Genomic DNA, 27345 nt, shown 5'->3' on the forward strand with positions numbered 1-27345 from the left:
TCTATATGCTTGTCATCTCGTGAATGGGCGTCTATGGGTATGTACACCAGGGATGGGATCAAGAAGAAAAGCGCGTGGCGCGGCAACGCTCGATTTCCGCGTCGCGAGGTCACGTGTGGCTATATGGGCTACAATTTGCACCGCCTACGAACAGCCAATCTCCTGGAGAGTCCATTCCGTTTAGAGAGCCTGCGCACATTGCTCTACAGACAATGTCGCTTGTATCTAGGTATTATTCAAGTAGCGGGCCGCTGGGTAGATTCATGCATTGGGGAGCCGACAGGGTAACCCCATGCCATCCTCCATCCATCCTGCGATTCCAGATGCAAAGCTTAGCCCTTCCATCACCGTCAGGATCTCGATACATCGTCCCGCACACATCTCACATAGACCATCCATTCCGGAAACACATCATGATCGTGAAAAGAATAAAGAAACAGGGGAACGTTCGTAACGGGTAGACAGGAGACGGGCTCATCGCGCCTTTCCAGCCTGGTTGGCGGCCTCTGCACAAGACAGTATAAGTAAGCATCACGATCACAACTCCATGAGCCGCGCAAAGGCACGACAGCTTCCACGTACCTCTCCTTGTGGCGTCCTCCAACAGTCCAATGTCGACTTCCGACCGGGGCAGCATCACGTAGCGCACCACGCTGCCACGGATGAACATGTTCTTGACCGACGACAGGTGGGGGTATTTGTCCAGGTCGAGGACGTCGACATCATCCAGTTTGATGTTGAGATATTGGTCGACGGATTTTAACGTGCCGCGGATGCGAATGTCATTTTTGAGCTCGATCGTCACGGTCTGGTTGGTGAGAGTCTTGAAGAAGCTGTCGGCACATTAGACCTGGTGCTTAAGAAGCTATTATGTTCCTTTGTGCGCGGGACGGACCTGAAGAAGAGCATGGTGCCGATCGAGGTGCGATAGAGGGGCAGGTAGTCGGGGGTTGTACTGAGTCGTTTTTTAAAGCATTGCTTCACAGAGAGAGAAATGTGAAATCTGCAGGGGGATCAGACTGCAGAGAACGAGAGAGAAAGGCCGGGGGGAGAATAATGTAGCTAAGAGAGAGGTTTGACTGTCGGTATGATCTTTGTCGTCACAACCGCCGCAACCTCATCTGTCGCCGAGTAAATCACGTGATCTCAACCGGCTCTACCTAAATTGGTGAAATAACCACTCCCAGAAATATATTTGGCATAGAATTATAGTATCTGGGAATACATAGCAGGTTGTATAACAGTATTATATTATGAATATTATGGTCTACGGATGATGTCCACGTGTATATCGCTCCCACCACCGATATATATATATAGTCGCGTGGGGGCTCATAGCCTGTCAAATAATCTACAAGCCTTTCATATCATCTCTTCACACATTTTGACTCCCATCATTTAGATGAGATCGTTCGTAGAATCCTGACAGCTGTTAGTACCAATAACACAATACTATAGAAGAAACGACTCACGATTTATACGACGATGCAAATGTTCCAGAATCGGTGGAATCCAAACTGTGACAGCCACAATTTGGCCAAAGGTCCATCCGTCCCAGTCAATCACATCCATGCTGGTATACTCCCGCACCATCTGACCCTGATATCCGAGACAGAGCCCAAATATCACGGTTACTACGAGCATGGTGATCCAGTGCGATACGGCACGGAGCAACATTCCCGGAATCATCTTTATACCAGTGCGTTTTTTCACAGGGTTGGATTTGGTTCGGAATCTGCGAATCAGCTGAGCCACCAGCGTAGAGATGAGACACGCCGTGCTCCATGCCCAGATGATCGGCATGGAGTGGACGTTCAACACCCCGGAGTAGTTGTAGTATATTGATAGATACCTCAGCGGGGATGAACCGATCGTCTCCTTGCACAGGACTAGCGCCGTGGAGCCGCCGCACGAGGGTAGCTCATACAGTCGGCGAAGGCCAGCGGCTTCGATTTCGGCGGTCGACCGCAGATTGGCAAGATTGGACTGTAGTTTGAAGAAGACGATAGTCGCAAGAAGCCAACAGAGACAAACTAGTCCAGTGTGATACCAGGACTGCAGCTTCTGGTACTGAAGTAAGACCAGAGTAAATGTTGTCGGCAAAAACCCGGTCATTGCTACGGACAGGAGAGCATATCCGTTCAAAGGATCAACACTGTCAGGATCGGAGCAGAGAGCAGCAATCTGGAGGAATATTCCAAAGTAACACTGGGCGCTGAGGAAGTCTTTCAGGAAATTTCCGACCTCCTGACTAACCAGTTTATGCTTTCCGGGCTCTCGCTTTGTCGTGCCGAGCCAGATGGCCATCACGAGGAGGCCAATAGCTAGAGCAAGTATGAGAATTGCTTGCGTTATATATGAGACCAGAACCTAGAAGAAGTTAGTTTGGGGACAGAGATTGAATGTCCTGACCCTACTTACCCCCACTCCATAGATATCTTGGTCCGCATATGGCAGGCCGCATGTATTCCCACACAACGAGTTCAGACAACCCCCCGCAACCTGTATGTTCATTGTAGTGTCACCGTTGTATATTTGCGACAAAAAACACGAGTTGTTGCAGTTTTGGGCCTCACGAGACATGTCGCATGAGTTGACTAAACAACTCGACAAGCCAGATGATATTATATTCAGGTCCGTCTCCGAGTCGGTGCCTTTTGGGAAATATGATGCATGTGGCAGCATAGACTGGTCTTGATTTTGATATATGTCGCCGTATATCATCCCAAGGTTACTGCAGAGACCAAACAAGGTGACTGGGGAAGTTTCGTCAGAACCCTCGGGGATGGAATGGAAGACACGAGAGAAGTCTTTGCATGCTTCAAGACAGTCTCCCCCTGGACAGAGGCTGTCAAACGAAGTGTTTGCAAGAACGTCCCATGGAATGGGCAGAATCCCACCCGCCGTTACTTGCTGGTAGGAGTACGTCGTTGACGCTGATGGCTCTGTACCCGATGACGTTGGAGTCATTGTGGAGCTAGTCATGGTAGGATCTGCCACAGTCGAGCTACTAGTCATAGTCCCCGAATACATGGTGGACAAGAGCGTTGGGGGAATCGCCTTATAAGCCTGTAAAGTGTCCATGCTTGCAATATAAGGCGTACAGGAAAGTGAGAGTCCTGTTGAGTATGTCTCGTTTGAGGAGAATAAAGCCGCATTATATACGCAATTGAGCACATGGAAGGCTGCAGTTTTGAGTGGGAAATGGTGAATTCAGTCTTGTCGATGGAAGTCGGTTGATGATGATAGGACGGTTGATTATCCAAATGACGTTTGTTAGACAGAACACTGCCCCAACCGTTAGCTAGCAGGGATTATACGAAGATCAACACTTCAACTGCATAGGCAATGCTATTTATTCTGCCAATGTGGCTATGAAGCGCTGCTTGCATATTGATGGTGTATCGCGATTGGATGAGTTTGGGCTAAAAGGCTTCGGTGGAGTTCGAAAGGCCCGAGCCTTATTTCGTAGGGTGTTGTTTTGCAGGTTTGTACGAACTTGAGTTTATGTTGACTATTAGGATCATAATTAAATAAGGAGAAGCGAGTCTATGCTTTCAACGAAGCTTAGCACTATACACTACCTAGTAACAGACCTAGCATGTCATCCCACATTTCGGCATCTCCGTCCACTAAATCATGACCATACATTATATTATGTTCATATCGCCTCCAGGGCGGATTGGGGTATCAAATGCAGCAATGTGCATGCAAAAAACCAAGGGGAAAGAGTGTAAATGTAAACATAGAGCCTACCGGAGACTCTTGTAACAACCATGGGTCCTCTTGCGTTTGGGTTTCATTGCCCATCCAGACAGGCAGGTCCAGCCCGCACCATTCTTGCGACCCTCATCAAAGACGCTCCCAATGCCCTCGAGCAACTTGCTAGGGTCTCGACCCATCTCCATCTGCAACTTGAGCAGCCACTGCTCCCACACCCAGCCCCCAAAGAGACCAGAGATGCTGGCCACATCCGTCGTACTCCCGACAGGACCATGGACAGCCTCGTACCCTTCGATTTGACTCTTGACTCTAGGATCTGGTGTCTCTCTGGGCAATTGCTGTTTGATAGGCTCGGTCCCCATCGGCATGAACAGCCATGCTCGTTTGACGTCAATAAATCGACCTTTGCGTAAGCGACAAAGAAAATTCTTTGTTGGCGTCGGGCTATATCCCCTCGTCTTGAGATTGAAAGCGAATTCAATTGACGTAGCTGAGGCGTACGGCCCGGCGCGAGAGATCTCCGCGTCCATGACGAAAAACTCCAAATACCCTCCGGGCTTCAGACAGCGGTAGCATTCGCTGAGGCAAAGGTCGTATTCATCTTGATCCTCGCCTACTGGGACCTCTGACTTCAGGAAGGTCGGGAGGGAGCGAGCGGAAATGACATCGAACTTGTTGTTAGGAAATGGAAGCTTCCACAGATGTTGAACGTGCACTTGGCGATGATTGGAGGGTCCTTTTATGCCACGATTAACTACCTGGTGATCGGTGAACGCAGTGTAGATGGTAACATGAGGATAGTCATGTGCGATATGCCACGCCCATTCGCAGGATACATGTCCTCCCAAGTCCAGAACCCGTAGGCGGCGGCGGCCGACATTTCCCGAGGTCTCTGTGGTCTTAACGGGCTTGAGAGAGCGCGCTGCGGGGCTGGCGATGAGATTTCCACCGTTTAGATACTTAAGAGCGTCCATCGCCCACATCGGCTGGCTGATCTGAGAAAGCACCATTTGCTCCTTTTCGAGCATGGAAAATTGAGCTTTCTCGGCCAAGACAGATGAAAGGACCGAGTTACGCGGGGCTTGGGAGAAGGGGCCCTTATACGGTGGACGTTCCGGAGGAGCAAGTTTATAATTGCCTAGCAAGCAATTTTTGTGCATCTCCATGAGGCCAATGCGAATAGACTGGACGGCATCAAACCGAATATCGCGGTGCAGGAAAGTATCTCGCCGGGTGGACCGGTAACGGACGGATCGGAATCCTCTCCAGTAGATCGAGTCTTTACTCGCCAAGGCAGAAGGGTAAGGACTAGGAGCCTCGGGAAGTGTCTCGGCGAATCGGACAGATTTTTTACGGCTGACTTGGGACACGGCTTGACCAGTGTCGTCTTCAGTTTTCAAGTCGTCAGTATTTGACTCAGTCTCATTGTCGATGGTGTTGACAGGGTTGGTTTCGCAGAGTGCAGCGAGGTACGAAGCCTGTGCCGCGAGCCATACACTTGTCCGATCCAAGCTTGCCATGGCTTTCTTCTGCAATTCGTTCTCATAGTTCTCGTCCTGCTCATCCTGGCCATGTTTCTCCCTTTCGAGCTCATGGACAGCACCAACGACAGGGCTGGTGGGGCTCTCTGGGTGATCTGACAGCGGGGATGCATTTTCTGGAGGGACACGAATCGCAGTGAGAGGCGGTTGCGGAGCATATACAGCGGTCAACTGCTCGTCGACCGGATGCTCACGGCACTCAACAACGTGCTCAACAACCTCCCCATCGTCTCGACTAAAGGGTAAGTTGTAGAAGTTCATGGCTATGGCTGATGATGGAGGCATATTATTGACTCGAGAAAGTGACCAGGTATGGCGGGCCCGAGGTCCTAGTGAGGCGAAGAAGCCCCCAGGAGAAGGTATACTAAGCCCACTGAAGCTGTATGACGATACATCCGATGCGGGGGTCGCAGCATCCACATCTCGAAGCTGTTCTGGCGTCCCGATTTGCCACATCTCTTCGTCCTTGTCAGAGGTCTCAGACCATGGTTCTGGTGTCCCATCAAGGGGAATGTGGCGTAACGTCGCCAGGGCATCGTCTGGAAGGCAAACGCCTCTGTCAGAGGGCGTATTTTCCCGTTCAATCTCAGAGGCCGCATGAAAGGTCGACCGCCTTACTCGCCCGGGAACAGCAGGGAAATCGCCGAGAACTCGTCTCCAGTCCTCATCAGGGTTTTCGATCGCAATTTCAATGCTTTGGCTATCGGAATCGGTGTCGGGGTTCGACAGGCGGGTATCCTGTTCGTCTTCCATGAATGCACGTACACGGACGTCCTGGGCATTCCAATCTGTGTCGGGGAGAGACTGAACATCCGGCGTTGCTGGTGCACTGATATTTGAGACCTGATCTGAAGACACGCTCCCATCGAGGGATGGCGGGGCGTGTACTGCAGGGACTGAATGCCCGAGAATCGACAATGCTGCTGGAGACACTGGTATTTTTGGCGGCGGCGTTGGCGGCACAGGTGAGCTCTTAGGGGCATTGTGAAGCGATGGCCATGCCGTCGACGAGGGAATGGTGAGAGTGGGGTAGCGATTGCGACTAGTCGAGGACACCATGGAATCCCTTGTCGTGGGCGTTACCAAACTTGTTGGGCGAGTACTCGCAAAAGATGTGCATTCGTCACTCGTCTCTGATTCCTCGTCGGTGGCATCATATAGGTCGTCCAAAGACTGCATTTGATGCTGCCATTCCGTATCCGAACATGATGATACTGTTCCCGCAGATAACGGCGAAAATAAGCGTTTGGACCTAGACGGAAGATTGTTTGTCTGCAGCTTGAGAGATTGCTTGGGCGATGTCTGGTATGTTTTGGAGCCACTATGATCCGCCTTGTCTTGATACTGTGTCTCGCGCGAGTCCTCCATAATGGGATTAAGCTTCGTCCCTCGGGCCTGCCGAGAGGGCGGGCACGACTGAAATGAGTCGGTCATCGTGCGTGGGAAGCTGTCCTGCAAGAATTCCCTTGTATTATTACGAATGCGATGTCTAAATCTCGTTCAACTCCGGTCAACAGGTCGATCACGAGGCAAGAGAAAGAAAAACCGACGGCCAAGCTGCCAGAGCTTGGGAACGATCGACAACGAACAAACAAACAGAAAGAAAACGCAAAAGAACTGCAGGAAATCCAGGACAGAGGGAGAAGCGAAGATCGATCGCGATCTGGCGTCTGGGTCTGATAAATATCTCCAGCAATTGAGGGGTGGATACAGCCGATCCTCTGGAGAGCGATATCGAGTCACACATCCGTGCAGAAACTAATGCAATACTGTGCACAAAAAGCCGGGGTCCCCTGGTGTTTGGCACGCTTTAGGGAGACATCATTGGCTGTGATGTGCTGGGCGCGTCGCCCATGAAGTCTCCAGCCTTCTGACTGGGACAGCAGAAAGTGACAGAGAGTGACATCTTGAATACTCGAGACCCCAAGCACCAATCAGAGAAGGCTTGGGCATGCATGGAAGCGCCGACCACGATGGGGGAGGGTCAGACGAGTGTGATTGGTAAGCCCGAAGCGCCGAGTGGGCTAAGTTTAGAAAACTCATGGAAGCCCCCAATGGATGCCGATCAGTTGAGGATGGAGTGGGATTGTCTGGTTCGCTAAGGAAGTACTATTTGGCCCCTCTTGGGGACTTCGGACCAGAGACGCCCGCGGCGAGATGATCGCACGTGGACGAGTCCAACGGGACGAAGGACTCCCGAGGAGACATGGTTTGGCCTGGTCAAGACTCGTATGAAGGCGACAGAGTCAATCGGAGGCAAAGCTGACGAGTGCGTTGGGACGTTTAGGCTATAATGCATGCAGCACTGGGCCAGAATGGGGGAACAGGAACGACCAAAAAGGAGATTCCGACCGTCAAGCCGCCCAACAGCATCACGAGAGGGTCAGCCGACCAGAAGATCGGATATTGATCCGGAATGGACAGGCTTGGACAGGCAGAGAGTAAGGGGAAATCGGTTCCCGTGACCCTCTCGGATGATGGTCTCGACCGGATCCTGAGGCGCCCAGGCACCCCGATCCCTGTTGCGCACGTGCCAGAGCCGGCCCTAGCCCTTATCATCTTGCCTAATCGGGCTCTCCGGCCTGGAGTTGGCCGGAATTGGCGGTGATATCAATTTTACCTGCTATGATGGTTAGTACTATGGAGATTATCCACTCCGGCCCATCATGTGTCCCTTCACCGTTGACTGTTTTTCCACATCCCACGCCCGTCGATTGAATCATCCGTCTTTAATAAATTCGATTCCACCCCCGTCGCCTCGTTGGCACCTTTTGTGTCCTTCTTTCCCTCTTCCTTCGTTTCTTCCCCCGTTTCTTCGGGTTGCATTGATATCATCGAATCATCATCCACCATTTCTACATACATACTTCACCACCTAGGTATACTCCGGAACTCCCGAACCCACCTATCCTCGCTCTACCTCCTCTTCCCTTCCTCCTCTCTTCCTCTTCTCTCCCCCTCACTCAAATCGACCTACCGCCATCATGTCTCCGCCCGCCATTATCGCCCCGTCCATCCTTAGCGCCGATTTCGCCTGCCTCGGTCATGAATGTTCCACCAAGATCGATGAGGGATCTGATTGGCTGCACGTCGACATCATGGACGGCCATTTCGTCCCCAACATGACCTTTGGTGCTCCCGTCGTCACCAAGATCCGCTCTCATGTCGCCCGTCCGACTGAACCCAACGGAAAGGGGACGTTTGACTGCCACATGATGATCATGGAGGTGAGCAATTGCCACAACCCCTCACCCGAGTCGTCCGTTGCCGACAGACGAAAGACATATGGGGGGACCCGCAACTGATCATCCCGTTCTGCTTTCTAGCCACATAAATGGGTCAAGGAATTCAAGTCCGCCGGCTGCGATCTTTACTGTTTCCACTACGAGGCCGCCATCGCCTCCGTCGCCGCTGAGAATCCCACCGACACCTCCACCACCCGCCGCACCAGTCCGCGCGAACTCATCCGGTACATCCACGAGCAGGGCATGCAAGCCGGCATTGCAATCAAGCCTGACACACCCGTCGATGTCTTGTGGGATATCATCGAGAGCAAGGATGCGACAGAACGCCCGGATGTGAGTGACGTGTCCCTGACTTCACAGCATGCAAAAGACAAGAGTGGCGACTGACCGGGTTGGTGGAACTAGATGGTCCTGGTCATGACCGTATATCCGGGCTTTGGCGGCCAAAAGTTCATGACGTCCGAACTGCCTAAGGTACAGGCCCTGCGGGCTCGATACCCCAACCTCAACATCGAGGTCGACGGCGGACTGGGCCTGGGGACGATCGACCAGGCTGCGAAAGCGGGTGCCAACGTCATCGTCGCTGGGTCGGCGGTCTTTGGGGCCAAGGATCCCGCCGACGTCATCGCGAAGCTGCGCGATACCGTCAACAAGCACCGCAAAGAGTAATTAATTATCTACCTAGAAAAAAGAAGTCCCCCCGCCTCGGTAATGGGCGATTGTTGATACGGGTCTAGTGATGTACACGCCGTGCTGTAATTTCCTTGTTTCTTTCTGGGTTTGGCATCCATTTAGGCGCATGTTACAAAAAAAAAAGAGACGGATATTCATCCATTGTTTTGGGAAGCAGGTGTCTGGAGCGTTGGCTGGTTGATTGATTCGGTTAATGATACATAAGACATGAGGGTAATAAGGAATATGCCATTAAATATCGGACAAATACAAAACTTGGTATCTTTACAAGAGGCACGCATGAAACAACGCCAGGTCGTCATCCCCTCTTTAGCATCCAAAGTCCAGCTCCAACTACATGCCCGGATCCACCATCCCACGTCCCCATACTCTGAGACGATCAACTCCGCGTTGGCTCTTCCGCATCATGCAGATCCTCTTCAATGGGATCTTCCACCTCACCCGTCGATGCATCCATGAACCCAGTCTGACCACCCGACACGGACTTGCGCAGGTCTTGAGCGACCTTGCTCTTCTCCTCCGGCGATGTGGCCGAGACGATGGAGCCCCGGTGGTGTTCAATCAAGCCTAGAGCTTCAGCGTTATCAGCACGTAAGTTCGCAGAGGATTCTGCGGCACACTCCGGAACCAGAGGCGGCCGTGAGGGACTCTCTGCGATCTCAGGAGCCACCGTCGGCCGACGTACAGTGTCTTGGTCCTTTTCTGACTTCTTCTCCTCACTGGCCGCAGCCGCCGCTGGAGCATTGGCCTCTGGACGGGCATTCTCCTTAGCCTTAGAGGCAGCCTCCTCACCTGCCTGCCGCAATGCGACCGTGATCGAATCGTCCTTCTGGGATTCCTTCGCAGGGGGATTCTGGATCTTGATGGTGCTCTGCTTGGGCACGGCTGGCTCGGCGGAGGGGGTGGGGGTAGATGCCGTGCTGGTGGGATTAGGCTCTGGAGCTGCAGCGGCGGCGCTGCTAGTGGCCGGAAGACTGTTGACATCCTCCACGCTGTTAACCTGCATTCTCAGCTCACCGTACTCGTTCCATTCTTCGATTTCTTCCAAATCCTGCAGGTTTCAGATTGGTCAGCAACGTGGATCTGAGGGAACAGCTGCAGAGACAAATTCGCCGCCCGTCTATCCTATACAGGCAAAGCCGAGCCCACGATCGTCATGCAGTATCAGAGGATCAGCCTGTCCCCGCCCCCCTGCGTCCGCCATGCGTCCGGGAGGAAGGAAATAAACAGGAACATGCGAGTGGGAAGGGGGAAAGAGAGCCGAAGCGGAGGGAGGAGCACGTACACCGACAACTGTGCCGTACTTCACGAGGCCTGGGAGTTTCTTGCCCTTGGAACGACGGCCCCATAGCTTGCGAGCTGCATCATCGGTGGCGACATCAATTGCGCGAAAGGGGAGTTTGTTGGCCTTGAGGATCGTCTCCAGGCGTGCAGTAGCGGTGACGATATGGGACGACCCCGCAGTAAGGGAAGTGTAAAGATAGAGGGTCGGGTCGGACATGGTGGATATGGATGCGTTGGAGGAGGGAGATTAAAGGATCGGAGACGAAGGACGGAGAGAACTGAGAGAAAAAAAAGTCCGGGGAGAAGAGGAGGGAGAAGTCGAAGTGGATTGTGCGGCAGACGCGCTGGGAGGACCGTGTGTATCTCCAACGCTGCGACCCGCACCTTTCTGGAATGAGAGCGAATCTGGTATGACGTGGCTGCCACGGGGGGATCACGTGGGACAGCGAGCCTTAGTAATGTGATATATGTCTGGGAGAATGCTCAGACAGCGTCGCGATATCATAGATGCTGGTGTATCTTGACAGATATCTGCTGGCTCATGTGAAGTTTCGATGAGGAACTCGAAATTTATACTCCGCATGTCGCTACGTCAGAGCGAACGCCGGTTCCTGCCATGGAACGTCTTCGGAGTGGCAACTGACGTCAGCCCAACGCTCTCAGTTCAGCAATCCCGATCCAATTTTGGCTTTATCGTGTATACAGTAGTATCTTTTCTGATTCTGCTCAGATCTCGTTACCAATATTTGCAAGTGGCGCATATAGTTGGGGCCTGGACTCACAGCCACGTCTCTCGGGAGAATCTCTGCTAGGCAATTAGCCCTACCAGCCCATTTAGGGTCTAATATTTGGAATCAACTAACTGTTTGATATTAATGTCATGATCACATTGAGTGGCGTAGAAGTAGCAGATGAGCCCTCTATCTATGAATTCAAGGACAAGAATGGCGTATTGACTGTGAAAATGCTTGTAGCTTTAACTCGATTTATGTAGTTTGCAACAAATGCTCTACAGACACAGCCATGATTCTCTAGGCCAGTTGAGCATGACTGCAACATGTAACACGGAAGATTGAGCTCGTCATGATGAAGATTGTTTGTCTTGTATAATATTGTCTCATCTCACACATGACATCCCAAAAATTTTATGTTATGTGCTTGGTCCCAGATCTTTAATTATATCTCCTATGGAGGATAATTTGATGGACAGCGAGCTTGACTTGTCTTGTTGTCGGTCAGACGATTAACCCCAAAATGAATCCAAGAAGAGATTTGAAAGTTAATAGATCGGAGATGCTGTATGAAAGATTCCCACCATGACTACTCTGATCATTGAGATTTCTTTGAGACTGAGATTTTCTGGGGGTCAATATGAAAGGCTCTATGTATAACAAATGCATAATTGCAAGATTTCCCCGTATAAACAATGTTTAACCCGATTGATAGTAGATCACATCAATACTATAGGCAGTGGGCTGATATAATGCCGCTCATTCATGAGATTGTATGGAACGGAAATGAACACGCGCGAGTCCTGGCTGAAGCTTAAGGCCGGCAATGTGCAAGGGGTGTTGGTGATTATGAAACCCGATGGCTACATATGCTAGTAAATGCCTCTCACACCATTCAGCCGGCCATACATCTAGGTCGTTTTGATCCATCTCTGGCCGTTCCCTTTTGCTTCGGTTGTGATATGCATTGGGCACCCACTGTGCTTGAGAAGTATCATTTTACAATGCATGAAGCAGCTGTCTAATGTAGGAGACAATCTCGGCAAACTCTATACCTATCTCAAAAGCGTTCGGTCTGTTTTGATTCAAGTTGATACGTAGGGAATAATTCTATGTGTTTCATACTTTATCGTCAAGGCAAATTTGTTTCCGGGGTGACCAGTCATAGGGTAAACTTTATCGCGCGGCCTTTCAATATCAGACGAGCCGGTGTGGTGCAGCGGAGTATGGGTCTCATACATCGGGATTAGACAAGACGTCGCATCGTGAAGCTCAAGAAATCTTCCAAGGCCTACGCATATCCTTGGGTAGAACCGAACCATCCATCGTCCCTGTCGTCAGGTATCTACCCAAGCTTGAAACTGCGAAATCGACATTGCAGCGCATAGGAGACTTGTTTCGTCTCCAAAGTCTAGTGTATTCTTCATGCTTTTCAACGCATGGATTCCTTCCTACAACACGAACACTCTCGCTTGTAGACAACTCATTTCTCATCTATAGCCTTTGTCGGGAGTCAAATGTACATACCGTTTCGCCCAACGCTTCTGGTTGCGGGACGTAAATCCATACTAAATGGCATACATTCTAGAATTCTAGAAAGCTTCCAGAATTTACAAGATTACTATTTAATTTGCAGGGAAACGTATAACCCGAACTCTGGACACCGTGCAGAATGGATGACCTCCAAATCTCCCAATACTACTTAAGGTACCGTTCTAGACTTCATCGACAGAATTTCTTAACCAAGGGGTATAAGTGCTCATAGAGACAGTTGATTCCTGAGGCTAGTACTAACACATGTAAATCATACTTCACGTTGTTGTCTTGAGATAAGTTTCTCCGCAGCCCGTCTTTTACCGCAATCCTACACGATGGCCTCGGCAACAAACAATAATGGGCATATATATGGGCGAAATAGAACTCGAGGGCGTGACATAGCCATGGGGCCCGAGCGCGTTTCACAGACACCTAGCACGCGATCCGCGAGTTCCCTTGTAGGATTCTGGGCACGAGGCTCTCTGCCTGGGCCGAAAGACGCTAACGAATACAACTAAGAGCCTCTAACGGACGCGTCATCAGGAGAGAGGGAAAAAACCTCACCTATCTCAGGGTGCATCTCGAAGGATCTTGTGCCCGATGATGGGCAGAACGCCCCATGGACCCAAGCGACATTGGACATTGTGGCTGAATGAGGCGTTTTCCGGGAGTCGCTTACCATACTTCTCGGATTTCCCATTTTGTCCGAGGGCATAAGATTATTTGGATATCACTTTGGGAAAAGGACGGCATCTGCTCAAGATAGCCAAAATAGGGAATACTGGTATGGTATTAGAAAGAGGCGTTTTGTGGGCGTGTTCAGTTCATGTGTATTAAGGAAATCGGTAGTTGATAGTATTACATCTGCACAATGTGTTTCTATCGGAATCAGGTGCACAGCCGCCAGGATCGTCATCACAAGGATTACAATATAGCAAATGGAATTTGGGCACGGCGTGATGCTTTAGGTGGCTTGTCCCGTTCCTTCAAGTCTTGCCTCGAAGTTTGCTCTGACTTCCAAGGTTAGTACACTGAGAACTTCGTGGAGGATCTTATTCAGGCGATCGTTCCACCAGCTAGGGTGAATGCGCCCAATAATATATCGTCAAAGCCGTCGGGCATGCTTAACCAACAAACGAATAAGTAAAAGTATAGTATCAAGTAGTTGAATGTTTTCCTTTCTCCAACCTTGGCCCTCCCCAAGTATGCACTAATGACTCTAGCACCATAATCTGTGCCCCTATCTACGGTAGGATAGGAAAACCCAGTGGTAACGGGCTCTTCGTGTGTACATTCAGACGGATGCATACCATCACGGTTGGCAGACACTAGCAGGTACGGTCTCGAATATTCCCAACCTATCAGCCACCATGAGAGGCATCATGTTGATCACGTTTACAAGGGAAAGAATGGAATGCATGTTGTTGGTGGTCCCACTTGGGTTGACCAACCCATCATTCGTGGGGGAACACCAACACCCTTGCACCAGCGAATCGCGCGGGGGATCTATTTTTATGAGGACGGGAAGCGTCAGAGAAGTCGGCTGGTACCTGACATGCAGTCTTCCGTCTCAAGGCAGTGCAACTGTTTTGGTCAAAATCCGGATACTGTTGAGTTATGGGAGACTGTTCGGGGTAGACTGTCGTTATTACGAGACAGTTTGCCAGCACTTCAATACGGCACACTCCATAGACTAACTACGTCCCACTTGGAGGTCTCCTTCTCGATACACCATTCCTAGGTAGTCCGTCTGAACATTAGGAAGGTATCACGCAGGAATGTCGTCATCAGAAATGAGCAGTGTGACAAAATCTTGGAGATGCCCACGGGTAAACGGGATATCTCGGAAAGACTACCCAGGTGCTGAGATGGTATGGACGGTGGGGGTGGTGGATATGGGACGGGACTCTCTCCCGACAAAGAAGGCGTACCGGTGTAGGAGAAGTGGCTAGTGTCGATGGCTTGATAGGTGCAGATTGAAGAAGCGGTGACATCGTAGTGGGTTGGCAGTGGATGCTGCACGGTGTTTGAAACGACGGCGAACGAGAGAGTGTTGACCGCTCAGAGTCCTCTCCGTCGGTAGGGTACTGTGTCAAAGTACGGGTGAAGGCGCATTATGTCATCTGTTCTTGCCGCCCTCTGCGCGATCATCACGTGCCAAGACAGACTGGAGCTGATTGGGCAACGGGGGATTTCCTGCTCTTCTTCGTCCTGACAGGCCCACTCCATCGTCAATAGTGTCGAGATCGTCCCTGGTCAAAAGCACAGCCATACTGGAGTCCGAGTCTGCAGGGAAATCAGATCCCACCGCACGGTGTTGAACCTTGGGAACTTCCCGCGTGGAACCGTGGATGCGTTCCGGGGTAGTACTCCTGCTCCCCTCTGCGACGGATGAATTAATGGGACTATAGACGACAGGGTTTGGCAGAATGGATGAATGCTCCTTTGCTACCTGGCTACCCAAAAGGGTTGGCAAAGTGTTCCTAAACCATGCATTTGACGAAGGTCTGCCTGGTAGAAGTTTGCGATCTAGTTCACGCACGGTTGACCTTCGGATCGCTGCCCTGACGTCGACACGATGCCTGACGAGTCCGCTTCTTCAGTTCGGTTGAAGAGGCCGGACTCGGGGTCTCGTGAACGGCAGAAACATGTTTGAAGGGAAACAAAGCACTGGGCAGAATACAGAATACCTATCACGGTGACCCGAACGGGGGGAGACCAAACGACGTGGCAGCCGTCCAGTCGAGGGGGGAATTTCCCACTGGAACCCGAGTGGTCCAGTAGTTGCAGTAGTCGGGGTGATTTATTGCTCTCTGATTATTATTTCCACGCCCATAACAGGTGCCTCCGCCCGCATAATCATGACCATCGTGGGGAGTGAGTGGTGTTACCGCTGTTGGCGCTGACCCCGTCCTTACGGTCCATTCCATCCAAAAACACATTCTGGTTCGCCGCCTCACTTTTCAATACATCGCGTTGAGACTGATCCGCCAGAGGGTTCCAGACCTTCTGGTGTTGTTCTGCTTTCCATGTTGATCCTCGGCCGTCTCCTCTTACAGGCTGTCCGTTCCTCCCCACCCTGGTCAATGATTCCCAAGTTTCATCCTTTGACTTTCTCCTTCGTGAACTCCATAACTACACGATGGTCGCTTTTTTTGCCCGGGACTTCTGGCAACGGATCCTTCTTGCTGACCCTCCTTGTTCGACCGCGCGATCATCTGTGATCCGGGCCATTTGACCAAGCTAGGCTATAATCTTACTGCCCTCCCATTAAATTGCTCCCTTCTTCTCCCAGACCCCAGTATCCGTCTTTGGCTTTGTCCATTGATCTTATATACCAGTGGACTTGACATCTTTTGGCGTCGAAACCTATTATTCTATCTAAACCTTATTGTACCATCTATCATCTGCTTGCGCCCATTCCGTTACTTTCAAGTTTGTTCCTCATTCTCTTATTTTGCATTCGCTCTTCCGTGTCGTCCTACTTGTTTTCTGCCATATGGTCATCGTTAGCGCCTCCAATACTCCCCTACCCACCATATATGCTGACCGGCCCTTCAGACCTTCACCTAAACATTCCACACGTGACTACTGATACCAGCTACTCATTCTCATCTGGAATCGTCACGCAACCAAGGACCGACATGGCCTCCACTACAGCGGCTGATGACGAGCTTTTCACGAGGGCCATCTCTGGGTATCGGGACGCTTTTTTGGTGCGATATGCCCACCTTCCGGAAGCTGAACGCATGCGACTATGGACGCAACGCTTAAGTGAATTCATGTCTCCGACTGACGCATCGTCGACCTCCAACGCCTACCGCCCAGTTTCTGGTTCTAGTCTACTAGATGACGGTGGCTCGGCTGTCGAGATCTCTGGGAAACGGACTCGACAGGACATCCCAAGGACCTTACCGGGATCTGGACTACCTCCGACGAAACGACGAGTCACCGTATGTGATCTATCTTGGTCTTCTACTCCCGCCTACTTCACACCCTTCCGTTTCTACCCACCCTGATTCTGTTACGCTACACCATGCCATTCCTGTTCCTTCTCTATCCTCCCGCCAACAGTCCCTGGATTGACAATTGGCAGACTCCGGAACCTCCGGTCACCATTGATTTGACGCGAGACCTGTCGCATGCCTCCTCTCCTGCTGCACCTCAATCGACTCAGCAAGTTTCTAGGTCGACTCCCCGGAAGGACAGCTCCGCCATCACTTCTGGTCTTGCGTCATTGCGACATACCGCTATGGTCCGCTCGCAGAGTCAACAGATCCCGGTCTCTCACCGACCGTCCATGACACCTTCGACAGGACACCGGCATTCTTATGGACCTCCGCGTACTCAGCATCGTCTTGACCATGTCAGCGAGTATTCTCCATCAGAATACACCCGATATATAGACGACTTCCAAGCCCCAGAGAGTGTTTCCGCGCATTCGATGTCGCTTTCGGCGGACCCGACCCCTGCGGGAAACCAACACCCTGGCTTCTCTTCCCACCTACATCACCAAGGGCAATCTGGGATGGCTACGACTGCCCCTGATGCATGGACGTATTCATTCAACAACCAACCAGGTCAGTTATCATCTACAGGTTCTGTAGAAATGACTCGGAGCACAACTACGGAGTCTCTGGTTGGTGGACTTGGAATGATGAGGTTTGACTCGTCTGGACCAAATCTCAGCACCAGTCTCTCTGTTCCTTTGCCTGCTTCTGAACTTGGCTCCAGTGCAGCCCCTATCAATATCCCCTTCACCAACCCTTTTCCTGAACAAGACACCGATCAACTTTCCTTCTCCTTTGTTGACCCGTCTTCTTCACCTTCGTTTTCCTGCTCCGCTCCATCCAAGGCGTCGTTCTCTCTGCCAGTTCCTTCGGCGCATTCAGCCGATATGAAGCTTTGTACATCTGTGGAAAGCAACAGCTCGTCCGATTCACAGCCTTCGAGGTCGGTCCGGAGAGTGCAGGAACATATTGCGCATGGATCGAGGCCGATTGCCCCCAAGGTTGAACCAAACGCCAAGCCGATAATAAAGGCCCCAGAGCAGCACAAGATGATTCGTATCGAGTCATCGGATGGGACCTCAAAAGAAGTCGCGTCTATTCCTCGGGCTGCCGTCCGCCGCCCCCCTCGTCTCAAGACATTCTGCAACAGGTGTAATGAACAACCTGACGGCTTTCATGGCGAGCATGAATTGCGGCGTCATATCGAACGTGTTCATGCACCTGTTCGTAAGGTTTGGGTTTGTGTTGATATCTCCCCAGATAAATCGTTTCTGGCAAACTGCAAAGCGTGTCGGAATGGGAAGCGATATGGGGCAAACTACAACGCAGCTGCTCATTTGCGTCGAACTCACTTCAACCCCTGCCAGCGCGGTAGAGGTGGTCGTGGGAAAGACAGTGAAAAACGTGGCGGCAAGGGAGGAGGGACACAACCTCCTATGGAGGTTCTGAAGCATTGGATGGTGCAAAAGGAAGAAGTCGTCCTCCAGAACACTCGGGAGTCTATTGATGAAGATGCAATAGGCGATGACTGTGCAGATGAACCAGTTGACGAATCCACGGATGACAGCACGTTCAACGGGTTGCCACAGGCACTTCCAGAGAATTTTATTTCTCCGGCAGGGTTGGAACCAGCCTTGAACACGTACGACAGCTTTTCGAGTTTCATGCCGACCAGCATGGACTCATTTAATGGCTCGTATTTTGGTTCCCAGCCCATGCGACCAGAAATTGATTCGTATGTGTGATGCATATACCTGACCATGATTTCGACAGTGTTTTCTCATGTTTATATATTCATTATTGTTTCACTATTTCGTTTTTACTCAGTATATATTTTTTCTATACTTGTTTGTTTCTTTTCTTTATTTATTCTACCATTATTTTCTACTGTTTCTCCCTTTCCCTCCGCTCACATTGTCGCACGGTTGGGTGGTTGTCTTGCGCATCTACCTCGTGTTGTTCTTTTCGTTTCCACGCCTTTGGATATTTGCCTTTACTTCTTCATTTTCTGCCTAGACTTTCGTATGCGACTCAAAGTCTCATCTACCGGACCGCGCCGCTCGGCGATACGACCTAATGTGTGATGATCAGCAAGTCTAAAACTCGAATGCATTGATTTGGACACACGACTGCAGGCAATAAACTGCGCATGGTGCTTACTATGGATGGCGCTGGAGACATGATACTGTTCCTTACTGAGATATCTTGATGGGCCTAGCTTTCGCCACAAACGTAGGTAAGGTGGCCGAAGCCGTTGAGCTCATCTTTTGGTATCACACCAGGATATCCAGTCCTGTAAATTTCTAACAGTGCGATATGCGGCCTACCGGGCAGGCGTCACTTCTTGCTGACATGGAAAACCATGATCGTTGCGTGCCTCAAGTTTGCGGATTTCATCCCTCCTAATTTCAGGCTATTGATAAGCCCTGGAAAACGACCAACATTGCTCATAAATGGGTTGGTCTTCCTAATGAATTGAAATGTCCCAAGAGTAGTTACTATTAATATGTAATCTTCAAATCTTCATTTCCAAAATTAACGAAACCTGCTTAGTAACGCTTTCTATCATTTGTTTGGCGCTGATGGTAGCTATTTGGCTTGTAAAGCGAGGACTTGTGAATTCCCTCTTCTGGCCGTCCTGTAAACTCGGCCCGCCGCGCTGCGCGAGTATATCACAGCTCTCGCTGTTTGTACCGTGGTACCTGGCAACTTTTCTTCTCCCGGCCGACCATTGGTGGGTGGGTCATCTCTACTTGGATGTTATGCCTTGTATGATTCATCGATTCAGATATCGGTGAAAAGCTAAAAGCCTCCCTGGGAATACTCCAGTCAGAAGAAGCCAATGGACGGAGAAGTATATCGCAAAATACGACAGCATGAGGGCGAGAACATTGAAGCGTTTAGGGAGCGGTGGCTTGTCCGCCCGCCTCACAGCAACTAGGAGCGCTTGGATCAATTTGATAATAAAAGAAACCGTCGTCTCCGGCGAGCCTTTGATCGGTTACTTCCGATTCCTGGGGCTTCATTGACCTTCTATCCATCACAAACATAGCGTTGGTATGGCCACAAAGTGGTGTAGACGCAATGTGATTTCTGCCCAGTGGTCTGAATGCCAAAGTGAAGAAATTCAACCAAGCGCATGCAAACGGTGGGATTAACTACAGCCCATCATAGTCATCAAATCGATCTACCAATTAACACCCTCATTCTGGCGTTCAATGGGGATTCTGAACTCTCTCTCCAGCGCGAAGGATGAACGGCGTCTTGTCCGATGCTCCTGATCACCCACTCACCTCACCAGCTTTAGGTAAGCCTCCTCCCCAATCGTGATGCATGGATAGGGATACTACGGTTGCGCAATATCTGTGGAGATTTCAATGGGAATTTTTATTCCATTTCAGCCCGATTTGCTGCTGCTATTTTCTCGGGGAGTAGGTCTGTGAGCACTCACTTGCGTGCACAGATGGATTACCGGGAACTCTATTGGCAATTGACATGGTGGCATTTATAACTAGTGCTGACCGACTGGAAGCTGCGGGTTTCATCTGACTTTTCGTCTGAAGCCCTGGACACTCTCTTCTCACTCACCTTTGTTTCCGTGACCTCCTACTGCACCATGTCCTCCCTTGTACTTGTCACCGGCGCGACGGGGCTGATTGGTTTCCGAGTGTTGGTAGAGACCCTTCGCGAAGGATACTCTGTGCGCTTTGTCGCGCGTTCCGAGGAAAAAGCACAGAAAGTCCTGTCTCGCCCGGTCATCCAAAGTCTCAAAGCAGAAGACCGACTTAGCCATGTGCTCGTCCCCGACGTCAGCGTCGAGGGCGCCTACGACGAAGCCCTACAGGGCGTGTCGTACGTGCTGCACGTCGCACGCCCGTGCCAGTCCCGACCTATGATCCCATCACGCAAGTCTACCAGCCCACAGTGCAGGGGGTCGCAAGCCTACTGAATTCAGCACTCAAGACGCAAACCCTCAAGCGCATTGTAATCACATCCACCATCGTCGCCACCTTGGCGCCCATGCCAGACCCTGCCGTGACATCCACCGCGGCGACGCGCATTCCCATCAGCGTCCCGCCAGAGACGCTGGCGAGTCCCTTCGAAGGCTACATCTTCGGCAAGATCATCGAGCTCAACAAGACGGACGAGTTCGTGGCAACCAGGAATCCCCGTTTCAGCGTCGCGCATATCTTCCCGGGCTATGTCTTTGGGCGCAACGATCTCCTCGACGGCGACGGCGACGAGCTTCTCAGAAAAAATAGCTCAAATGGATATCTCCTCGCTAGCATCCTGGGCAAGGATATCGGCATGGCGCGGAATGGGGGATATGTGCATATCGACGATCTCGCAGACGTGCTCCTCCGTGTTCTCGAGCTGGCTCCTACACCTGACACTCCCGCTGCTTTCGGCGCCTGCATGACAATTGAGGCGTTCAACACCTTTGATGTGGTGGAGAAGATTTTTCCCAGGGCGGTGGCGGAGGGAACGTTCTCGCGCGGCGGGATGGCCAGGCTCCCCATTTCGTATGATTCCAGCGAGACTGAAAGGACTCTTGGGATACTGTTTAGGTCGTTTGAGAGCGCAGTGGTGGATACTGCGGCGCAGTACTTGCAGAGTCTGGGCAAGGATCTGGCATGAAGGTGTCTTCCTCATCTTCGTGGTGGTGAGAGTACATACAACCACAGGATATGGGAAACAGAGGCTTCCTATTCTCAGCCGTATTTGTACTATTATTGTATCTATGGCTAGAAGTGAAAGAGCCCTGAGTATCGACTCAATTGTTCAGGGATCTGGTTTTATGAAATTGTCTTTAGCATCCCCTCGGTGAGCAAGGGGGTTGCGCAGAGAGAGCTCATCTCCGAGTGCAATGACGCCTGTTTCCTTATTTACCTTTTCCAGCCAACTTACACCAAATGGAAGCGTATTGCTGTTATTTTTGGGAGACAGTTTCCTTGTATTAGGTAGAGGGCGGAAGAATTCCAGCTCCGCCACCTTGATCAGGATGCCAAACAAGCATGTAAATGGACAGAAAAATGTCTTGCAGTGAGGAGAGTTGATCCTTGAGTGGTTACATCAAGCAGGCAGTTGCATTATCTCGTTAACTTTCAGACATTTGGTTCTGACTATGGGGCCCGATGGGAATGTATTAACTTTCGCCATTATCGTTCCACAATAGCAAGACCGTCAAATGTCTTAGGTTTGTTGTTTGGGAACGCCATCCAAGGCTACGAAAATACTCTATTTTGTCGAGTTTCTTCACAAAGTATCGGATCCGTCCAGTACTGGTGTCCATCAGGACTGGTAGGAGGAATGCGAGGTGGTGCCATCACAACAACCAGGTCCAATTATTGGAGAAAGGTAATGTTCTGGTTCACACTACGATCGACTCAAGGGCTGGAGAAACATAGCGCCCAACCAGGCCGGTCGAAATCAAAGAGGCTATCTTTGGCTGCAGAGGAGGCCATTTTCGGCGTCGCTTTGGTCGTGGGTTGGGATGGAGTGAACCCTCGCGGAGATTTGAGCGCATATCATCATCACCACAGGCAATGCTTGGAGGGTGTAGCGGCATGGTTTGATCGGTAATAATTAAACACATTTTTTAATACAATTCCCCTGCTTATCTTCCGGATAAAAAGCGCCGGGCTGAGAGCACAGACTGTGTTGTACAATTGAGATTGCCGCCGGCTTCGCCTTTCATTATTGGCCTCGCTGGGGAGGCTGAGCATGTTAAGCGCCTCACCCCCCCATCTTGAACTGATATAACAGGGCCACGGCAGACCCCAAGGCAAACAACCATGTATTTCAGAAATACCAACGTGAATGCCTTAAGCCTGAAAGGTACACCCAAGTCTTTGTACATCTCCAATAACATCGCATATCCCATGCCTATCCGCCACCGACAACCAGAATGCGTCCCAAGTCCCGAAGCGACTTCACAGTCGCGATCATCTGCGCGCTGCCTACCGAAGCCGAAGCTGTCGAGGAGCTTTTCGACGAAACCTACGATACGCTAAGCCAGTACTACGGCAAGCAAGCCGGCGACGACAACACCTACACTACCGGGCGAATGGGAAAGCACCAAGTCGTGCTGTGCTACATGCCTGGGATGGGCAAACGCAACGCCGCCAGCGTCGTCTCCAGCCTGAAAACGAGCTACACGCGAATCGAGATCGCGTTGGCTGTTGGCATCTGCGGCGGGGTGCCCTTCCCTCCGGGTCAGACGTCCATTTTCCTGGGCGATGTCATCATCAGCGACGCTGTGATTGAATATGACTTCGGGCGACAGCACCCGGGCGGCTTCCAGCGGAAGAACGGTGTGAAAGAGACGTTGGGTCAGCCCAACCGTGAGGTTCGCTCGTTTCTTGTTGGTCTGCGGACGAAGCGCACGCGCGGCGAGTTCCGGGAACGCGTCTTCGGCTGTATGCGGAGCCTCCAGCAGTCCGATCATAAATGGGCGTATCCTGGAGAGGAGCTGGACGTGCTTTGCGAGCCGTCCCATCGACATAAACATCATCCCCATGAGGGTTGGAAGATGTGTTCCTGTATGAGGAAGGACTCGGCCATATCTGTCTGTACTGAGGCGCTGGAGACGGATTGTGATGTACTTGGGTGCCGTGGGAGTCGCGTCAGTCATGACCGCCCAGATATGGAGGACACGAGACCGGCGATTCATATTGGGACGATCGCGTCCGCGGATACAGTGATGCGATCGGGTGAGCATCGTGACGCTCTGGCGCGGGAGGAAGATGTTATCGGATTTGATATGGAGGGAGCCGGTATTTGGGACAATATCTCGTGCCTCGTTATCAAGGGGGTGAGTGACTATGCGGATAGCCACAAGGACAAAAGATGGCAGGCGTATGCAGCGGCAGCGGGTGCTGCTGGTGCGAGAACCTTCCTAGAGTATTGGAGACCAGCATTTCAAGGTTCGTGGATTCAACCTGGAAGTGCGGATATTGTCCCTGATACGAAGTGCTAACGTTGTTTACAGTTCAGGATATGAGCTCCTGTTGGCTGGTGCCGTTTACCAGGAACCCACGGTTTACTGGTCGACAAGATGAAGTTACGAGGCTGGAAGAGCTAGTTTTCGATGGCCGTGGTCCTAGGAAAGTCGCTATCGCCGGGCTAGGGGGTATCGGAAAGACGCAGATTGCGCTCGAACTTGCTTATCGCATACGTGACCGAGACGACGAATACTCCGTGTTCTGGGTCCCTTGTACCAGCTTTGCAAGTGTCGAACAAGCGTATATCAGCATCGCACAATTGCTGGGAATACATGGAACGAGTCCAAGCGAGACGAAGGAGCGGCTGAAAGTATTCCTGAGCCAAAAAGGTGCGGGCAAGTGGCTACTTATCTTCGACAATGCAGACGAAAGCGACATGTGGCTACAGGGGCGAGGGCTGGCAGAATTTCTTCCCCAAAGCGAACATGGCAGAGTTATATTTACTACGCGGAACCAAAAGCTAGCAGTGACCTTGGCATCATCCAATATTATCCAGGTCTCTGGACTGGACGAACGAACCGCTATGAGTATACTGCAAGAGTCTCTTGTTCAGAAGGAGATGCTGGGGGATCGCAAGTCGACTTTGGATCTGTTGACGCAACTGGCTTTCCTCCCTTTAGCCATTGTTCAGGCGGCAACTTATATCAATGAAAACAGTATAAGCCTGGCTGACTACGTGCAGCTCCTGCAGGAGCACGAGTCAGAGGTCATCACCTTACTCAGTGCAGATTTTGGGGACGATTGGCGATATCGAGACATGCAGAATCCTGTAGCCACTACCTGGCTGGTCTCCTTTCAGCAAATTCGACGTTCGAATCCTGTGGCTGCTGAATATCTCTCAATCATGGGTTGTCTACATCCGCGCGATATCCCTCAAAGCCTGCTTCCACACGTCCTTTCTAGAAAGGAAGAAATGGAAGCAATTGGTCTTCTCAGAGCCTACTCTTTCATCAGTCCTAGTGATACAGGCGACAGGTCCCACTTTAGTCTCCACCGACTGGTGCACCTCTCAATTCGAAACTGGTTGAGGCTGAACCAACAATTCGTGCCATACATTCTTAAAACGGCAGATATATTACAGAAGGAGTTCCCGACTGAAGCTGATTGTAACAGATCATTATGGCGGCAATACTTACCTCATGCTCTTGCGCTTATTGGCGAGAATGATTTTCATGAAAGGCGACAGGGGTACACCTTGTTTTTACAGAACGTTGCAGCCTGTCTCTTGAGTGACGGGAGGTATAAAGAGGCCGAAGACATACTTGTCCATCTCGTTCACCTTCTGAAAGGTACATACAGAGCCGACAATCAACATACTTTGATAATTTTGAGCATGTTGTCAAGCACATACCAGAGTCAGAAGCGCATGACAGAAGCGGAAGATCTACAATTGCAGATTATTGAGGCCTCTCAACGTGTACTGGGGCCAAAGAATCTGGACACCATGTCCTGTATACGCGGATTAGCCGAAATATACTGCTTCCAGGGACGAATGCAAGAAGCGGAAGAACTCCAAAAACAAGTGACGGAGGCATATACTCAGGTCCTAGGCCCATTGCACCTGTACACTTTACGCAGTGTGCACACAGTAATCTACATATACCAGGCGCAGGGACGTTATAAGGAGGCAGCAGATCTAGCAGAGGGGGTTTTAAAAACGCTTAACCAGATTCAGGGGCCCAACGATCTTCAGACCTTACATGCAATGGTTTCCCTTGCGTCCATTCACTGCTTGCAGGAAAAGAACAAAATTGCAAAAAAGCTGCTCAATCATGTTCTCGAGGTGAGAGAGGAAATTTTGGGTGCTGAACACCCTGATACATTGGACTGCGTGGGCAGATTGGCCGCAGTGTACCACGATCAAGGACAATGGAAAAAGTCGGAAGAATTGACTATTCAGGTGTTAGAAGGCAACAAACAGATGCTAGGACTCAGACACCCAACGACTCTAGCTAGTCTGGACGACCTGGGGGAGTGTTATCAGTGGCAAAAGCGCTGGAAGGAAGCGGAAAAGATACATCTGGAAGTGTGGGAGTATCGCAAACAACTGCTAGGGCCAACGCACCCAGAGAGCCTCCGCAGTATGCTCAATGTTGCTTGGACATGGAATGGATTGTGCAAAAGGGACGATGCTGTGGCCTTGATGACTGAATGTGTCCAGCTTCGGCGTCAAATTTTAGGACCCCACCACCCAAGTACTACTTCTGCCCGCAATTTACTACGGCGATGCGAGAGTCAGCGCCGGTTGTATCGGAGACTTGCGAAAATCCCGATTATAACAGGATTTCTCCGGAAAGAGGAAGGGACGGTGTGATAGTGTATAACTGGTTTATGGAGATGTTCATTATGACAAGGGCCCAATCAAGTGTCGGGAATCCGGTGACTCCGATGTGGAAGGAGACAACCAATAAGGGAGAAGTCTCGGATAGGGCTGGATGTGGCGTTGTGGCTGGGGCGACGGCACGAGCGGTGATTGGCGAAGGGTGGGGCTCAGTCGGGTGGAGCCAGCCAGGCATCTCTTTTTCCAGCAGTAGTGGAATCTTGGTTCTTCTCTGCAAAATTCCTGCCCTGACATAGGGAAGGGAGGGAACAATGGCGTAGACATGGTACGTATTCAGCGAGGGTAATGTTTTTCCCTCTACTCACGAAAAGAAAATCCATGGAAATATCGACCACAAACCTAGTTAGTCAGCCGCTTGCGCGCCAAAAATCCGCAGTCAAGGCGTTTGAAAAGACGCAGCATACTTAATCTGTCGTAGTATTACCTGATCTTCCTCCTATTCTCCTCTCGTCTCCTCTCCCGCTTCTCCTCCTTTCTTCCTCCCTCCTCTCCCGGCTTCTCTCCCTCCTGTTCTACACGTCTCCGACATCCAAACCGTTCGAACTTGGCATTTCTTGGGTACGCTCCATCCCTGACGCTTATTGGCTCTCCCTCCCTGAGCCTCGTTTCCTTCCCCATCACTCTTTCTTCTCCAGTCGATCCTCTCAGCCCTCTTCTCTACTAACTCCATCCTCTCACCACCAGACATCTCCGTCATCATGAGCGCTCAAGGCTATTATCAGCAAGGCCCCCCTCCTCAAGGGTAGGTAACTTCAAAGCTTGGTTTTTTAATCCCTCGATACGCTTATATCGGGGCGCCGTGACAATGGGCAATGTCCCATTTTCTCGGCGCGCATGCCCCTCTCGGACCTCACACTTCTCCGTTTCTTTCATTATGCGACATGGCCGTATTTGAATCGCAAGTTTATTCTGCCAAGTTGAATTCTAACCTTTGCTCGCATAGCTATCCGCAATATCAACAACCCTACCCCCCTCAACCAGCATATGGACCTCCTCAAGGCTACCAACAGCCCTACCCCCCGCAACCGCAACCACAGGTCAGTCAAGATGAGTAGCGCCTGACGGAAATTTACTTATATGGGATTAGATGGGTTACGGCCCACAGCAGCAGGGATCTGGGAAGAAAGACCGCGGATGTCTTGGAGCTTGGTATATTGATCCCATCTCTTCGAACCATCTCCGTACTAATCTCGTTTCCTCTACAGCCTGGCCACTCTGTGCTGCTGTTTCCTCTGCG

The 27345-nt window shown here is 51.0% G+C and overlaps 9 protein-coding genes across 9 annotated transcripts; 5 read left to right on the plus strand and 4 right to left on the minus strand.

Annotated features, from left to right (window-relative positions):
• Nucleotides 1-159: 159 nt before the first annotated feature.
• Nucleotides 160-1081, minus strand: BDV59DRAFT_180082 (Sm-like protein LSM2). Its single transcript, XM_073690005.1, has 3 exons — nt 896-1081; nt 583-833; nt 160-506 (listed from the first exon to the last, which is right to left on the minus strand). The coding sequence occupies exons 1-3, from the start codon at nt 907-909 to the stop codon at nt 475-477; spliced, it is 297 nt and encodes a 98-aa protein (XP_073547274.1). The 5' UTR covers nt 910-1081; the 3' UTR covers nt 160-474.
• A 294-nt stretch (nt 1082-1375) lies between these two features.
• BDV59DRAFT_202636 (uncharacterized protein) lies at nt 1376-2514 on the minus strand (the record flags this gene model as incomplete). Its single annotated transcript, XM_073694083.1, has 3 exons — nt 1376-1422; nt 1473-2370; nt 2422-2514. 3 exons carry the CDS (start codon nt 2512-2514, stop codon nt 1376-1378), a joined length of 1038 nt encoding a protein of 345 aa, XP_073547275.1.
• Nucleotides 2515-3752: 1238 nt separating this feature from the next.
• BDV59DRAFT_202637 (uncharacterized protein) lies at nt 3753-6632 on the minus strand (the record flags this gene model as incomplete). Its single annotated transcript, XM_073694084.1, has 1 exon — nt 3753-6632. The coding sequence occupies one exon, from the start codon at nt 6630-6632 to the stop codon at nt 3753-3755; it is 2880 nt and encodes a 959-aa protein (XP_073547276.1).
• Nucleotides 6633-8036: 1404 nt separating this feature from the next.
• BDV59DRAFT_43058 (ribulose-phosphate 3-epimerase RPE1) lies at nt 8037-9460 on the plus strand. The gene is made up of 3 exons (XM_073696368.1): nt 8037-8491; nt 8591-8842; nt 8915-9460. Exons 1-3 carry the CDS (start codon nt 8249-8251, stop codon nt 9176-9178), a joined length of 759 nt encoding a protein of 252 aa, XP_073547277.1. The 5' UTR covers nt 8037-8248; the 3' UTR covers nt 9179-9460.
• On the minus strand, nt 9453-11015 carry BDV59DRAFT_180088 (uncharacterized protein). The gene is made up of 2 exons (XM_073690006.1): nt 10488-11015; nt 9453-10253 (listed from the first exon to the last, which is right to left on the minus strand). The coding sequence occupies exons 1-2, from the start codon at nt 10701-10703 to the stop codon at nt 9582-9584; spliced, it is 888 nt and encodes a 295-aa protein (XP_073547278.1). The 5' UTR covers nt 10704-11015; the 3' UTR covers nt 9453-9581.
• Nucleotides 11016-16397: 5382 nt separating this feature from the next.
• BDV59DRAFT_193692 (uncharacterized protein) lies at nt 16398-18508 on the plus strand (the record flags this gene model as incomplete). Its single annotated transcript, XM_073692268.1, has 2 exons — nt 16398-16706; nt 16850-18508. The coding sequence occupies 2 exons, from the start codon at nt 16398-16400 to the stop codon at nt 18506-18508; spliced, it is 1968 nt and encodes a 655-aa protein (XP_073547279.1).
• A 1673-nt stretch (nt 18509-20181) lies between these two features.
• On the plus strand, nt 20182-20771 carry BDV59DRAFT_180096 (uncharacterized protein). The gene has a single exon (XM_073690007.1). The coding sequence runs from the start codon at nt 20380-20382 to the stop codon at nt 20710-20712; it is 333 nt and encodes a 110-aa protein (XP_073547280.1). The 5' UTR covers nt 20182-20379; the 3' UTR covers nt 20713-20771.
• BDV59DRAFT_180097 (uncharacterized protein) lies at nt 20751-21673 on the plus strand. The gene has a single exon (XM_073690008.1). It carries the CDS (start codon nt 20784-20786, stop codon nt 21399-21401), a length of 618 nt encoding a protein of 205 aa, XP_073547281.1. The 5' UTR covers nt 20751-20783; the 3' UTR covers nt 21402-21673.
• An 871-nt stretch (nt 21674-22544) lies between these two features.
• BDV59DRAFT_43185 (uncharacterized protein) lies at nt 22545-26381 on the plus strand. The gene is made up of 2 exons (XM_073696369.1): nt 22545-23689; nt 23755-26381. The coding sequence occupies exons 1-2, from the start codon at nt 22672-22674 to the stop codon at nt 26079-26081; spliced, it is 3345 nt and encodes a 1114-aa protein (XP_073547282.1). The 5' UTR covers nt 22545-22671; the 3' UTR covers nt 26082-26381.
• The last annotated feature ends 964 nt before the right edge of the window (nt 26382-27345 follow it).

Source organism: Aspergillus ambiguus (assembly GCF_047715705.1).
Source record: "Aspergillus ambiguus strain CBS 117.58 unplaced genomic scaffold BDV59scaffold_19, whole genome shotgun sequence".
Classification (NCBI taxonomy): Eukaryota; Fungi; Ascomycota; class Eurotiomycetes; order Eurotiales; family Aspergillaceae; genus Aspergillus; species Aspergillus ambiguus.

What these genes read in the sequence shown, in the direction of transcription:
- BDV59DRAFT_180097 (XM_073690008.1), top strand. Translation starts at nt 20,784, where the DNA reads ATGCCAGACCCTGCCGTGACATCCACCGCGGCGACGCGCATTCCCATC.
- BDV59DRAFT_180082 (XM_073690005.1), bottom strand. An exon ending in GGAGGACGCCACAAGGAGAG is followed by an intron (nt 507 to 582) that starts GTACGTGGAAGC and finishes TGTCTTGTGCAG; the next exon opens with AGGCCGCCAACCAGGCTGGA.
- BDV59DRAFT_180088 (XM_073690006.1), bottom strand. Translation starts at nt 10,703, where the DNA reads ATGTCCGACCCGACCCTCTATCTTTACACTTCCCTTACTGCGGGGTCG. An exon ending in AGTACGGCACAGTTGTCGGT is followed by an intron (nt 10,254 to 10,487) that starts GTACGTGCTCCT and finishes TGAAACCTGCAG; the next exon opens with GATTTGGAAGAAATCGAAGA.
- BDV59DRAFT_180096 (XM_073690007.1), top strand. Translation starts at nt 20,380, where the DNA reads ATGTCCTCCCTTGTACTTGTCACCGGCGCGACGGGGCTGATTGGTTTC.
- BDV59DRAFT_43058 (XM_073696368.1), top strand. Translation starts at nt 8,249, where the DNA reads ATGTCTCCGCCCGCCATTATCGCCCCGTCCATCCTTAGCGCCGATTTC. An exon ending in GCCACATGATGATCATGGAG is followed by an intron (nt 8,492 to 8,590) that starts GTGAGCAATTGC and finishes TCTGCTTTCTAG; the next exon opens with CCACATAAATGGGTCAAGGA. An exon ending in ATGCGACAGAACGCCCGGAT is followed by an intron (nt 8,843 to 8,914) that starts GTGAGTGACGTG and finishes TGGTGGAACTAG; the next exon opens with ATGGTCCTGGTCATGACCGT.
- BDV59DRAFT_43185 (XM_073696369.1), top strand. Translation starts at nt 22,672, where the DNA reads ATGCGTCCCAAGTCCCGAAGCGACTTCACAGTCGCGATCATCTGCGCG. An exon ending in TTGGAGACCAGCATTTCAAG is followed by an intron (nt 23,690 to 23,754) that starts GTTCGTGGATTC and finishes CGTTGTTTACAG; the next exon opens with TTCAGGATATGAGCTCCTGT.